Source organism: Lissotriton vulgaris, chromosome 10 (genome assembly GCF_964263255.1).
Source record: "Lissotriton vulgaris chromosome 10, aLisVul1.2, whole genome shotgun sequence".
Taxonomy (NCBI): Eukaryota; Metazoa; Chordata; class Amphibia; order Caudata; family Salamandridae; genus Lissotriton; species Lissotriton vulgaris.
Genome location: NC_141698.1, coordinates 927,738,608 through 927,754,037, shown reverse-complemented (window position 1 = coordinate 927,754,037; position 15,430 = coordinate 927,738,608). Strand labels below are relative to the sequence as shown.

The 15,430-nt window shown below is 43.1% G+C and overlaps 1 protein-coding gene across 4 annotated transcripts in view; it reads right to left on the bottom strand.

Moving 5' to 3' along the window:
• The window catches only part of ICA1 (islet cell autoantigen 1), a 315,337-nt gene that overhangs the window by 32,326 nt on the left and 267,581 nt on the right, over positions 1–15,430 (bottom strand). For 2 of the 4 annotated variants that reach the window (XM_086941905.1, XM_086941906.1), the window contains one exon: positions 11,206–11,307. The exons of the other annotated variants lie outside the window; for them this stretch is intronic. In XM_086941905.1, the coding sequence (XP_086798031.1) occupies positions 11,206–11,307 (102 nt within the window). The remainder of the gene's footprint in view (positions 1–11,205; positions 11,308–15,430) is intronic. 4 annotated transcript variants of the gene reach the window in all.

Sequence of the window (15,430 nt, the reverse complement as noted above, 5' to 3'; positions counted from 1 at the left end):
GTAGCGTCTCCCATCCGCCATCGCTCCACAGCATTTACCGGGTCTTGCCTGTTCCCATACCACCATTCGTTTAGCACTAGTAGGTGTGAGGCCACATAATAAGATTGAACATCAGCTGTGGCGAGACCGCCACTGGAGGTAGATTGGAAGCAGGTGCGCAACCATCTTCGTTTTTAGCTTCCAATTTCTTCACATTTACAAAACATTGTAAAATTTTCATTGTTTACATGTTGCTTCTTTATTTATGTAGACTTTATTAATCTGTTAACATTATTTAATTTTCTAGGCAGTCGCAGCCCCCCATAGTAGGAGTCACTGACCCCCAGGGGCCCCTGGACCACAAGTTAGGAACCACTGTGCTATACAATGGGATAAGAACAGACTATATTTTAAACTATGTTCATGACCAAAGGGTGCCACAGAGAGCTACACACAATAGGAGAAAAAGGAGGAGACAACTTTTTAATTGCATGTGCAGCCTTCATCCAGGGAAAAATTACTTGGATTATTTTTAATTACGAGAGTAATCAGGAATATGTTGATAACATATTTGCCTATAACCCCAGTGCAGGGCACCAGACTCTCCGCCACTATAATTTAGGTACTTTGTAAGATATGTTTTTTTTTTAAGCGTCCTGTACAGGGGCAATAAATGTACCCCATGCTTTAGGTTGAAATGCAGCAGGCAATTGAGTCAAAGCTTGAATAGCCCAAGTATGGAGGAGGCCATCACATAAAATATGGCTTTGATGCCCAATTGACCGGACATGCATAAGACACCATCCTTTCTGTTCTAGAGCCCTTGGACCACATACCACCACACCTACAACTAATCATTTTCCCTTCATAACGCAACTAACGGTATTTCTTGGTGGTCACCTCTGACACCATTTTTTGGGGGGTTGGGAAGGGCAGGTAGAGCATGTGCATCCGAAGTAACTGAAGGGTGCCAGGCCACCCAGACCTGGTTTATTCTGGTTCTCACCTTTGATGCTGTGGCTATGGGAGATGGATGAGGTTTTAATGGAGTTTTCAGATCAGTCTCCTGTGCTAGTATTTAGGAAGTATGTATCGCTGTCCTTGGTTAAGGATTTCCAGTCTCATTGCCATGCAGGAAGGAAAAGACTGCTCAAAAGTGCTATCCCAAATGGAAACCACTACAAATTGTGTCTGAAGTGGCTTTTGACTACTTGAAGGCTTTAACGATGGCTGCTGACGGGTTTGCGGCTGCCCGTCAATATCTTCATTTGTATGGATGGTGTGTGTATATGGGGCACAGAAATCTTGTCTCTTGAAGACAGACTTCCTTGATCAAAAGTTAATAAGGTGGGAATTGAAATATGTGCTTCATCAGCACTTTAGAAAACAGACACATGCACAAGTCCCCTTTCATGTTAACGGACTGACTGGCACAGGTGGTCATAAGAATGTGCCTGGTAGCAGGGTTCGGACCTGGCTTGCAACTGATCTTGTTTCCCAGCAAAGGGCCCTCAGAGTACTCTACTTAGGTTCAATTGGGAACACAGCACAGTCCACAGACCTCACCACCAATATTGACTATCCTGCTTTCCAGTGGATGGATGGTTGGAATCATCTGTCCCCATTTCATCACCACTAGTCTCTGTCCATTTGCGGTGTTGTTTCTATTCCATGGTATAAGTACCCTCTGAAACAAAAATAGGAAGACAGCATTGGTTCACAGATTGTTATGTATTAGATTTTTCCTTCCCCCGAAGAGGAAAGGGACCGGGGTCGGTTGGCAATTAATTGTATTTTGGAGACTATAGGCTGGTAATCAATTTGAAGGACCTCAGCCTATTAGTAGCAACCTCTAACGTTGCTTTTTTCCGAGGAGGACTTTTTGATAACAATAGCTCTCTAGGTTGTACACAGGTCTGGCCATCAATGGTTTCTTAGAGTTTGTGTAGGGGGATCAGAACTGGGAGTGCAACCTTGCCCTATGGATTGAAGTCTCCACCCCATCTTTCACCAAGGTGTTGGTCTTGGTAAGGGCAGTTCTTTAAGGAGAGGGAGCTTGCCTCATCAGTACATGGGTCACCAGCGGGTTCATGCCCTTTCTCAGGGCCAGACTCTCTGGGACACATCCACCTTCAGAGGAGACAGGATTTAGTTTATGTTGGTTGTTAGAAGCCCAACTTGGGGATGTCTTTCTGCAACTGAACTATGCTACCAAGCTGGGCTCCTGTTACAGAAGGACTCTGCAGTAGAGGATCCATGAATTCAGATGCAAAGAGAAATGTTGAACTACGGTTCTGTGGGAGGGGGCGGATGTTCCTTCCCTTGATGGTGTTTTTTGTTTTGACATTCTGCACAGTTTGTTCTTCTCTAGGCTGCCAGTGTCATGGTGCAATTGGTTTATCTGTATTAGGGTCTCATGCTCCAGGACCTTCTGCTCCATTGGCAGCCTCCTCTGTCCGAGGACATCTACCCTCATCTTCAGTGGTGCTTGATGCCTTCCAATGTAATGGTGGGTAGTAACACTTGGCTCTGCCTCAGCTCAGGGGCACTGGATAAGACCAACTGCAACTTTTATCCAAGTGAAGGGAACAGTTTGAAGAACAAAGAATATATAGGCAATTTTAGTTTGCATAGACAATACAGTAGCCATGTGTTAGAAATGACCATATTTTGAATGCTATTGCCCCAAGACTTATGCTTTCTTTAACTGAACATGTTTTTATTGGCCATAATAATATTCACACAGCAAAGTGCGTGTGGTCTTCCCTTTTAAACATGGTAAAGTGGCATACACATAAAAAATATATATTTAATTTGCCTATAAGTCCCTACTATATGGAACTACATGTACCTAGGGATTGTAAATTAAATGCTACCAGTGAGCTGCAGCACTCATTGTGCCACCCACTAAAGTAACAATGCCCTTCCAGCGTGTGTGTGGAGTTTTAAGCTGTCATCCAACCTGGCAAAATAAAACCTTTTGCTAGGCCAAAACTTATTTTTTTTAGAATTATAAGTCTCCACTAAGATAGGCCGGGCAAATGCCCATAGGGCAGAGTGCATTGTATTTAAAAAGGTAGGACATGTGTATTTAATGTTTTACATGTTTTAGCAGTGAAAACCACCCAAAGTCATTCTTCACTTTAGCAAGTGTCACCTGACTGCTTAAAGGGGTCCCTGTGGTGAGATGCGGATTTCTCCATGGCAGTGGGCGTAGAAAGGCGTTTTTCTTCCTTGAGCAGGATGGCCTGGGGGCTGTGGCCAGCCCATACTTGAGCTTCAACGGGTACCTACTCTGTCACTGGCAGATGTAGCTCACATCTAGGCCTGTCTCCCTTTGTCTTCCTGGTCAGTTTGGAGAGGGGGTTGCCCCCGAACTGATTTGGAGTGCCTACAAAGGAGGGGTTGTCTATTACCACAGCCACACATCTGGGTGAGAACAGGGAGCTCTGGCCAGGGAAGAAGGGTTCTGTCATGTGCTGGTTTTAGGTGAGGAGGAGTACGGTCATAGCTTACAGCAAACCACAGAGGAAGTGCTATAAAATTGGGTTAGGTAGCCCCTGGGAACCTCTATCCCATTGCCCGCAGCTTCCCGCACCCACAGGCTGGTACTGGGCCACCCTGGTCTGCTCCTCAGAACACTCCCAGACCTGTGAACAATCAGAAGGAATGCACTGATGTGGGAAGAACCTGAAGGAAGACTGGACCTGCTTGTCTTAAATTCAGAAGCCCAGAAGTGACTCAAAGGGTCAGTTGGCTGACCTCCTTTTGAGAAACAGGGACACAAAAAGCTTCCAGAGGTCTTCCCTGCAATTGTTCAGCTGATCAGTTCCAACTGGACCTGCCCAGAACCGTGCTGCTGGCCTCTGCTGGAGTGAGTCTTGTCCCCCCCAAGTGCAGTCTCCAAAGATATTTTGCTGGTATTAAAGTGTACTCCTCTTGAAGTTTTCTGAAACTCTCCTCTCAGAAGAAACAGATGACCGGGACAAACATGCCTAGCAGATTTGACGAACAAGCATCACCTCTGAGCCAAAGATTTAGGTTGTTCCCATTATATTCGTCTCCACAGCAACAAATCTGATCCAGAGGACATGACGGAGACGAAAGCTGGCTATGTGGAGACCTTTTCAGCCACATACCTCGCTGGAATAATCTGAGCTCCAAAAATGGACTCAGTCTGAAGGCAGGAAGCTCCACCAGGTAAAGGCGTGAAAAAGTATCCAGCTGGCAAGGGACCTTCTCTGGGCATGAAATGCAAATTTCTCTCACTCCGAGCTCTTCTGCCAAAAGTCAACAGCTTCCCAGAGAGCTCATTTAGCATCTTTCCAATGATGTGGAGCACAACCAGCTTACCGCTGCTTCTGCTAGTCGCTTTTTGGTGCTATTTTGAACCTTAAACTTAAAAAACAAATCATAGCTCTGGTTTTACTTATGGGATGTTTCTTGTTCTGATGTTTTTTTATTTATCAAATTATTCGCTCTGTCAAATTGGGTTGGGATTTTTCTGATGTGGCGTTTTCACTTTATTATTGTTTGAATACTGCATAAATATTTTACATATTACCTCTAAGTTAAGCCTGAGAGTTAGTGGTCCAGAGGGTTAAGCACAGGTTTATTTAGTCACTTTTGTGGTTCTCCCGGACAAAGACTATAATTATTATTTGGAGGTGGGTTCTTTCCCTCCTTCACGCACTACTCCAGTGTCTTACACCCAATCATACATTATTCAACTGGTCATAGGATCATGCCATCTGAACTAGCGGGTGTTCCAACTACTCTGTTTGGCAGAGCTGGAGGTGGTTTACATTAAGGCAGTCCGCATAGAAAGTCTGGACAAGTCAAATACTGACACGTTTAGTCGAGCAATCCCCTACTTTGCTGGCGATCTACTGCCAGTTCAGCAGTCAATTAGTTTATTAATTTTTTATCAGCACAATGCCTTCCATCCTCAGTTCATGTCTAGGATTCCTGCTTTGATAGTTTTGGAGATAAATGGGCTTCTGAGTCTATGTTACCAGAGCATTTCTGTCCATCTGCCTAATCAGCTATCCCCTGGAGAGGACCTCCCTTTTGACCATCTACTCTGCAGCTAAGGCAGATTGGTTCTTCCTCTAGACCCATGTTCATCCTCAGTCCAGCCCATGAAGCGGTTGGTGTTGTGGTTAAAAGACAGGTTTTCAATTATTAGGGTTATCTCTTCCTGTTTCCATTTCAATCCAGGCCTCCCATAGGCCATCCTCCCAGCCTGCTTATGACCACCTTTAGGACTTCAACAGTGTATTCTCAGGAATGTGGCTACTCTGAAGTGTGCCCCAAAATGAATGCTAACTAGATTTCTCCAGGGGGCACTGGATTATGGGCCGCTTAGTATCTACACTATGATTATAAGGGTCAACCATGTGTTTTTTTTGCACATATGGTGGTAGGATTGGATGATTTTGCTCCTATCTGTAGAGCTGTTCATTTGGTGGCGGTCCTAACCTACTTGAAGCCACACTGCAGGTGTTTACTCCTCCTTGGGATTCGCACATGGTCTAGTCTGTTTATCAGGTATCTCAATTTGAGCCCTGTATCAGGTTCTGGAGAGGTCTTTGAAGCTAAAAATATTTGTTGTATTTTCAATTACAGTCCTTACATGACACCCACTCTTCCTGGGAGTGCTTTATCCATAATCCTTGTGAATCTGCTTGGTATGTATGGGAAGTTTTGAGGACGTGAGCACAATTTACGGTACAGACGACCAGCCAGGGGAAAATACATTTAGGACTTGTAAAGGCATGCACATTGAGAGAGGCGGGACCTCCTTCAGAGAAAGTACAGGAGCAAAGAAGTAGTGGACTGGAGTAATAACAATAACAGACAATAGATTTCCATCTTCTGCGTACACAGGTATGTGGATAAACACAGGAAACATACATGTAGTTCGCAAACCTGACTGACATGGTATAATAAATAAGAAGCAATAATGGACACAATTCAACTCAAACTCATGAAGTTGTATCTATTCTGCTAAATGCATCACTAAAGTCCACATGGCAAATACAAAATCTTTCCTAAGATCAAAATCTTCCCTAACAAATCTCATCAATAAATTCCCTTGCTCCCTGAAACTCTGGACCCAATTCGACTACGGTTACACGCTGATACAAGGTTTAACTCTCTGCGAAGGGCCTAGCACTCTCATTGAATGCCCTACTTCTTAATTTACAACAGGCAGGACAGCTTGATGGCTCGGTGAGCTTTAGAGTCAACACTGAAATATTTGGCGATTTGCAGGTCATGAGTGACTCCCAGCAACGAGGACTAAGCCTTATTTCTGAAGTGGATACATTAAGTACCATTAAATTATGTTATATTAACATCTATTAAATAGAATTCTTACAAATATCAGAAGTATCCTGTGAAGTGTTATATAGAAAAACAAAATAAACGTGGCACTGCAAGCAGAGGACTCGTTGAAAAAGATTTCTTATTAATATGCTGGAGTGAGCCCAACTAGTGGTCTGTGCTAGAAGGTATGACCCTTGTCTAGAGAAGCACCTGTAATAGATGGATCTTCCATGCAGCAGAAGCTCACTACAGGACAACACTCACAGCCATATTAAAGATCGTTAAATCCCTGGGTCAAGGGTGCATAGACTACAGGAGAAAATAAGGCATGATTACATATATGTGCCAGCAACCAAGAGGTTCTGGTTCCTCATGTACATATGGTTTTTTTTCTGAATACCTTATCAGTGGCTTTAGACTGTGACTGTGACTGTGACGATATTTAGCATTCGTAGATGAAACTTTCAAGAAATACAGAATTGCTAATCCTTTATATGGAATTTCTTGTTAGCAAACATGATATCTCATAGCTCAAAAATGATATCAACATCTCTCTTCACTTCTCAAATAACCCTCTTCCCTTCAGTAGGAAATGTGCCTTAATTAAAATCCAAAACTTTTCATTTGATTTCTAGCTCAAAAATGATATCAACATCTCTCTTCACTTCTCAAATAACCCTCTTCCCTTCAGTAGGAAATGTGCCTTAATTAAAATCCAAAACTTTTCATTTGATTTCTAGCTCAAAAATGATATCAACATCTCTCTTCACTTCTCAAATAACCCTCTTCCCTTCAGTAGGAAATGTGCCTTAATTAAAATCCAAAACTGAGAAGACGGGCTAAAAAAACAAGGTATCAGCACACAGGATTTAGCTTTCACATCTTTTCCGGTCATATTTGTAATAACTTTTTTTTATTTGCTTAAGTATTTTGCCCATTTATACTTTGTACTTTATGAGATCATTGAACAAATGTGCTCATATGTTTTTATGTGGGTTAATCTGAATTTACAACCTACGTTGTTAGACAAAGTCACATATAGGGTAAATATTTCATTTATTTGGGGGTAGTGGTAAATCAATCAATGGTTTACTATGATGCGTTATGCTACGATAATCACACAGCCAACAGAAGGGGGTGGTTCAGAAGTGAGCCATATCTAAGCACTAACTGTGCTCTGATGTCAGCTTCTTGAGTTTTTCTCCTTCCGTGCACTCAGACGTGGAGTGTGAAAATATATACTGAAACAGTGTGCTGAATCCTAACTTGGGACATTTTTGGATGGTAAAGAGGTCACTCCACAGAATGGGGAAGTGGGAGTGCAGTGAGGAACATGCAGTTAGGTAGAGTATCTACCAGAAAGAGTTACTGAAGGTAAGTAACTGGTTATTCTGATGAATACTTCCAACTGCAGATTCCTCAACTTTAGAGTCGATTCCATAGCAGGACCTGCCAAAGGTGATGGGTCTCGGGTGGGGACCCAAGTAAAGCAGTAGTGTTTCATGAACATATGCACCAACTATCGTGTTGTAGCTTGGCAGGTGGGTATAAGAGGCACCCCTTGCACCAAAGCCTTCAAAACAGCTTTGGTCATGGTGGAAGGTGGGAGCCCTTCAATGTGCTACTTAATGGCCAGTGCATAACAAATGCCAATACAGAGGACCATCCAACTTGACACGGTTCTCTTTTGCACAGCCTTCCCTTCCTTTTCTCCACAAAAGCACTCAAAAAGAGCGGACCATCCAAGAAATGGGCCTTTTGTGCGGTCAAGGTAAAAACTTGGAACTCTCTCAAGGAGTCTTTGGAGCCTCTCCTGCTCTTTTTGAAGCCTTGGGCGGGGCTAAAATGCAGACAGGGTAATCCACTGGCGAATGTGGAAGGGAGTTTCAAACTTTGGTAGGAAAGGCAATTTGGAAAGGAGGGGTTGTAAGGTGGTTGTATGAAGAGCGCCTGCAGTTTACTCGTGCAACACGCGGACGTAAGTGCAATGAGGACCGTTTTCAGCGTCAAGAGTCACAAAGGAACTGTGCACCAGCTCAGAGGGTGCACTGGAAAAACATTGCAGATAATGGCAGGGTATAGGTGTTGATACTATGATCGCTGCAATACCCTGGGTTCAACAGATATGCTTCTGCCCATTTCTAACAGCCTAAATGGTCTCAGGCATTAATCAGGGTAGGGTCTAAGCGGGTATTTCTCCATGATGAATGTGTGACTATAGGCGGTGCCCCAACTCCACAGACCATGAGGCAAAATGCCCCAAGTCACTAGGTATCAAATACAGATGTTTACATTCAGAGAGGTAGGTCACCTCTGCTTTTATTAAAAAACTTCTTACCCTCACTTTAAGTTAAGGTCATAGATGTAGATATTATACCTGATGAATGCCCAAGACCCTTTGACCACAGATAAATGCAAAAGTGCGCTTTTCTGTTGGTATGACAGCCATTGCCACTTGGATGACAGAAAACGGTCTACAGCTGAACGCCAGTAAGACTGAGATTATGCTCTTTGGTGAGGCCTAACAGCTCTGGACAAGAGACTGGTGGCCCTCGGATTTGGGCACTGCACCTAATCTGAAATTGGCTGTAAAAAAATCTTGGAGTTCGAACTGATCAAGCACTCACTATGAAAGAGCAGGTTGGCAATACCAATAGGGCTGGTTTTCATATGCTGCACTTGTTGCGGAGAGTTTTCACTGTCCTTCCACACTGTACGAGGAAGACCTTAGTTCAAGCATTGGTTATCAGCTGCTTAGATTATTGCACTCCCTTATTAGCTTTCATCAATGAAACAGTGATAAACACCACACCCTGTCTTATTACCAATCTTCCACCCAGGTTGGCTTATTCTCACTCTTTTGCGCTCTCTTCATTGGATGCCAATCCACAAAATATTTTCAAAATTTGCTGTTTTGCACAGAAGTCCTTAAATGGCAAAGGCCCAAACTATAGGTCTTCATAGCTTTTTCCTTATCGGCCAACTAGACTTAAAATCCAGTGACCGAGCCTTGCTTACAGTCCCTCGGATAAGAAAGTCTCATTCATATGGAAGGTCCTTTTCCTACTTAGCCCCTTTTCATTGGAATGAGCTCCCACTTTACTTAAGTCAATGTACTGATAATTTTAAATTCAGGAAATTTCTCAAGACTGAGCGGTTTGTGGCCTAAGAGCATGGCTTACCAGTTTATGTTCTGAGCTGCGCTGAGATACCCCTTCCGGGGAGATTCGTACACCTTACAGATAAAAATTACATAATATTTAGGCTTTTTAGAAAAGGGCAGAAACAGGCCTGTTGAATCCAGGATCATAGTGTCCACACCTATGTCTTGCCATTTCCTAACCGTACTTTTTAACCATATCCAAGGTACAACATTAATAAAAGGAAACTTTGGGGATAGCCCAACCCGAGGTCGAATCCACCCTGGTATTAATTTTAATCCTCATAGTATTCTGTGTTTGATCTTCTTCATAAGTAATTAATTACACAATGTAATAGAAACAGTACATACATAAAAAAATAGCAATAGTTTCGGTTGAACTCGTTAAAGCCTAAACAGTTCCCTATCACCTTCCTGAGAGGAATAACAGCCCTTTCATATATATATAAACAGCATAACATAACAATGTTGTTATTTTATCAACACAAAACAACAAGCACTGCCAAAGCCTATAGAATGGCATTGACACCAGCCATTTGGCTTTTTCAATTCTTGTTTTATTCGGTCATGGTTTTTGCAAAACTATCGTTGGCAGACTCACATAAACCTTAAAAAAAAAAAAAAAATTCAAAAACTCTAGCTCAGAGCAAAAATGTTTTGGGGTCTTAAAAAGCGCACATTTCCATAGTAGGCTCTGACAATGACTGGAACTGCTTTGTCTGTCGATGTGCTCATTGTGAAAAAGCAGCCATAATACAGTGAAGTCAGCCAGTGGCTGAAGTAGCCTACCCCATTGCATCATGATTGATGCTGAAGTGGGTGCAAGAAAAATGTGAAAGCCAACAGCAGACTAAAAGGATAACTTTTGGCTGAAATACTCTAACTATGTTATACAGATCATTTTAGTAAAATCAAAAGATCGTGGAAAACCCCAGATTTAAAAAAGCCAATTGTTCTGGTGTTGGATGTCAAACTCTTGCCTTTGCTAATACTTTTTTGTTATGTTTTGGGAAATCCTTATCACAAAACAGAGGATGGAAAAGAAATTCATAGAAAAGCTTACAAAGACAGATAAAGGAGCTTGTAGAGATAGATAAAGAGGGTTGTATAGTTAATAGTGCGGCATAAAAATATCGACCAGTATGGGTCCAAAGCTATATATAGAGAATTGCATAGATATAGAAGGTTGGATAGATAAAGACGATTGCCTAAATGGCTTTGCAATGATAGATAGCTAGCTGATAGATCAACCTACAGACATAGGACAGGAAATGGCAAAGGTTCAATTGGTAATACAGGTAAATGACTATATAAGCACAACATACAAGAGCACTGAGAGCAAACTCAAAAGACACACAAGCAGGATATACAGATTACATTGATTTACAAGTATAACTGTAGTCCTCAATTAAGATACTAGCATGATATACACGAGTGCAGTTATATATGCACCTCATTCAGTGCATACTAAAAAGAGGTTATATTTATAAATAATTGTTTCAAATGAGTATAATGTTTATGTTGCGAAATATCAGCAGTCAGATAAACAAAGGTCACTCCAAAAGGAATTTACAACAGCATAAGGAGGAGACGGGAACTGATAAAGCTGAAATGTGCCCTGTGCTCACATTAAAAGCAACACAAACGTCCTGCGATCACATCCGGCTCTAAACACAAAGTCAATACCAAAGCAATAATCAAGTAAAAACCAAAACACTGGCACTAAAGAAAACTACCTTGTGGGTGGATCTGCTGCTTGTGAAAGGGCAAACTGTAGGCACTCAAAGTGAAGTTATCCAGTGGCTGAAGTGGGTTGACCCACTGCCCCATGCTGAATGCTGTAGTGGGCGGAAGCAAAATGTGAATGACAGACCAACAGAAGAAAACAGATGGCTGAAAGTCCCTTCAGATAAGTATATTATACATATATGTGTTTAAAAACAAATGTCTTGGCTAAAGCCTGGCCTAAAGAAGTGGTCTACAGGATCGCAACCAAGAAAATAAAGTTGGGAGACGCAATAAATACTACTCCTCCACCTGCAAAACCTTGCTACTGGCATAGCACCAAATTACAACACCATAGCTGATAGAACAAATTCAGCAGGGGCACTTAAGAGACCTCCGTTATCCATATAAATAGCCTTTTGTAATTTAGCAGCCAAAACCCAGTGTGTGTTCGGGCAGAGAGATACCATTTAAGTTTATTAACCCAGATATAATTGTGCCAAGGATCACAATCTTAGTCAAATTTATCTGCGGGCTCAGCAGGTTCATCTGATCAACATATTTAGTACCATGCCTCCTCAACCCATTAGCAAGACATGAAATAAGTAGGGAATCACAGAAGAAGGGCTGTACATAGAGGCACACTTATTGACTCAGTAAGAAAAGGGAATCCAAATATGATAGAAAATTTGACAAGGAAATATGTATTTTATATACTGTCTAGCATGGTCTGGGCCCACTCTCCGTTTTTCAGTTGTGTCCTCAGAATTCTCGGCATGTTTTATTTTAATACTGGCGACCTTCTTTCTGGGAAATTGTAATTTTTTACTTTGATGAGCAGGTTCCTTGACTTTGGACTTGACGTGCCCTTCTTTATGTTCTGACCATCCTCTTCTTTCCGATTTCTTTGATGAAGTCTGGAAAGATCGAGAGGGACGTGTATCAATATCTTGATATGCCAGGTTTTCTCAAATTGTCCCTATTTCTAAGGTTGTATCTTTTTTCAGAGGGCTCCCTTTGGGGAGACTTGCTCCCCCGTTCTGGAGATTTATCTCTTTTTTGGGGAGACCTTCCTCTGGTCTGAAACTGTTTTTCTCTGGGAGTGGTTTGTTTATTACCCTCCTACTTCTTCTTTTGAGAATTGAGATTATTTTTAATAAAAGTTTTCAGGATTTTCAATTGGTGTATTTAGTCGGTAGGTTGTACCGTCAATTGTTAATTGAACTAAATCCCTATATGCTCTTGTTAATTCTTTTATTTTAACTAAGAGTTCTTCGCTTGACATTTTTTCAATGTCGGGATTTGGTGTGTAGCTGGCTAGAACCGGCCATGTGGCTCCTGGTCTACCTAGTGGACCGAGCCTGGTAATGTGATTTTGATGTTTTAGGGCGCCATTAAACCAGAGCAGGTGCTCTTGGTATGTTAGTGGAATTTCAACTTCCTCGAAAGGAGAGTATTCCGCTGGAGCTTCCGCTATTTTGTAGTAGTGGAACTCATGTGTTTCAGCATGTGCTGCTGGAAAATGTATCCAGGAATAGAATACCTCTGTCTGCCGAAATTCATGTGCCTCTACCACAAATACGACTGTACCACCTCTTGATGTTACTCCATTTTCTATAAGTTTTATAGTTATGGTTTTTCTTATATTGACCGGGATGAGTATTGCATCCCGGTCGTTATCTCGGAGAAGTGTGTCATCCGCTACGAGTTGTCAAATGGGAGGGACGGCTTCCTTCGGCACTCGCATCAGCTGGGCTTCGGATAAGTAGATAGCCGCTCTGCTCCAAACCACCGTGTGTTGCTTAAGGCAAACGCTGGTATATTTATACCTGGAAGGTGCTGTGTTTGACGTAAGGTTGGACATAAGACGTCAATAAAAAATGTCACTAAGAACTGGCCGTTCTTTCGGACTCGCAGGAGTTCTGGGACAAATCAAAACAAAAGCATGGGGAATTCCCAGGTTGCTGGAGGTTTGGTTTGTTGAAAGAACTTGTTGTACTTTCTAGGAGTCCAAGGAAGTAGCCTTGCAGTATTTGGACTGCATTGGCTATGACTAAATATGGATATGATTCTTATGCCTTTATAAGGATATGATTTGTTATAACCACATAAGGGCATAAATCGAGAATATTTAATTAGGGTCCTAGATACATTCACAACACAAATACCCCAATGCACAACTTTGGGAAGTAGGTGCAGTCGCAAAAATGCAGGATGTCCAATGGTTCCGGTCCCACGTCACTCGTGTCAGCTACGGGTCTCAGCTCTGCTGGGAACTCGTGTCAGCTTCAGAGATGTCTGGAAGTCAGTGTCCTGGGTCGCAGATTCTTCGGGATCCGGCGGGACCCTCGAAAATGCAGACCGGCAAAGATGCTTCTTTGGTGCCTGTTTGAACAGGGGCGTCACTCCTTGACCCCAAGGGAGATTCTTCAGTCTTTCAGTCAAAATGAAATGTCGAAGGTTCAGGATTTCTTCTTCAGAGTTTTGTCCGGTGTAATCTAAAGTCCTAGGGACTGGGTTCCTATACTTATACTAAGTTCAGGGGTTGGGCTAACTCTAAAGTCCCACCTATGGGTGGACCTGGGGAGGGGCTGGTTATACCCCTTCCCCTTTGTCCAGTTTCACGCCAGAGCTGGGGCTGAGTGCCCCAGCAACCGATTTGAACTGGGAAATGCATGGAGCACCTTGTGTGCCCCAGGCAGTGTCTGAAAAGCACTCTCCGAATGCAACCCACCCTGCCCGAATACACTAAAGCCTGTCTGGGTAGGTGCCAGCACCTCCCTGGACAGGAAACCTATTGTCCAGGCCTCCCCTGTAGGAGTTTCGCCCAGCAGCAGGAGGTCAGACTCGTGTCTGTGCCCGCAGGATCCATTTTGTGATGCTGGAGCTCTGTTTAACTTTAACCGGGTATAACAGTGTGTACATGTCTTTTCCCTCTAGAAGGGTGGAATGCTACCCCCACCACCAGAACTAGCACGGGGGGTAGTATTCAAAATCGTCTGACACCTTACACATGTTTTGATAAAGCCAAACCAAAGTTAGCATTTAACCGCGAGGAATATAATGCACTTAAGAGTATATGGTATGGGTATATCATAGAACAGCTATAAGGAGATATTTCCGAAAGCTGCAGAGGGGCTCAGCTCATGCTAGGGCACCGTCTCACACAAAACCAAGCACTCTGCCTTCAGAACTGTCAAGGCCTGCCATAGGAGTGACTTGTAGGTTAATATGTGTCTATAGGTAAAGGTAGATATAGGTATACTAAATCTAAGTAAGGGGTGCTTATACCACCTTACCCAGGCTTCAAGTGCAGACCTGTGGTGTCATTTTGGAAGGCTACCCAGGGGTGGCATAATACATGATTCAGCCCCTGGTAGGCCTCTGGGGTACCTAAGGTAAAATATACAGGGACTCCTAAGGGCGACCCAGTAATCAAACTGGTATGTACCTAAAGTACATGGTATCAATTTAGAGGGAGAACAGCTAGGCTGTGGTCCTGATTAGCAGGGCCACAGCCAGTCTAAAGTCGAAAAACCTTTGAAACACAGCAAAAAGTGGAGGTAATCATTGGAAGCAGACCCTACTCTGCCACAGCCAGTTCTTTATGAATAATAAAATTGGAGCTGGCCCAGGAATAGAAAGTAATCTTTTATCAAATTTATCTTCTATGATTTGCCGTAACTCGACTTGTGCTATGCCTGAAATTGCTGCCTCAGAAGTAGCCACAGAGGTAGTTTTTGCTAGATAGATTTTGTAACATTTCTTGGTTTGGCTTGTTTCCCAGGTTTCTGGCAAACTTAAAAATAGCAGCTATGGAGGGGGCATGGCTAGCGGGCACCCAAAATGGCCGCAAAGGAGTGAAACTCCAAGCTTCCACTACCTGAATTTCCCTCAAAACTATGTTAAATCATTTGGATACAAAACCATCAACTTGGGTGCCCACTGAGCTATGGAGTCACCCGGTCGACCAACAGCGAAGATCCGCCAGCCCTGACTCGAGAAATCCAACTTACGGCGCCTGACCGGGAGCATGAAGACGCAAAGGCGCGATGACGTCCAGAGCCGCTCTACGTGACATCCGCTGCGGTTGTGGAGCGACGTTCTGCTCTCAACACTGCTGCCTTTTTGCAGAGGGTGCCATACCTTGGTCCTTGTGGGTTCCCGTCTGCTCTTTATCTGTGGTGCTGGACGGCGGACGCTGCGTTGTACCGGGTGGACTCAGGTAGGCGCGGC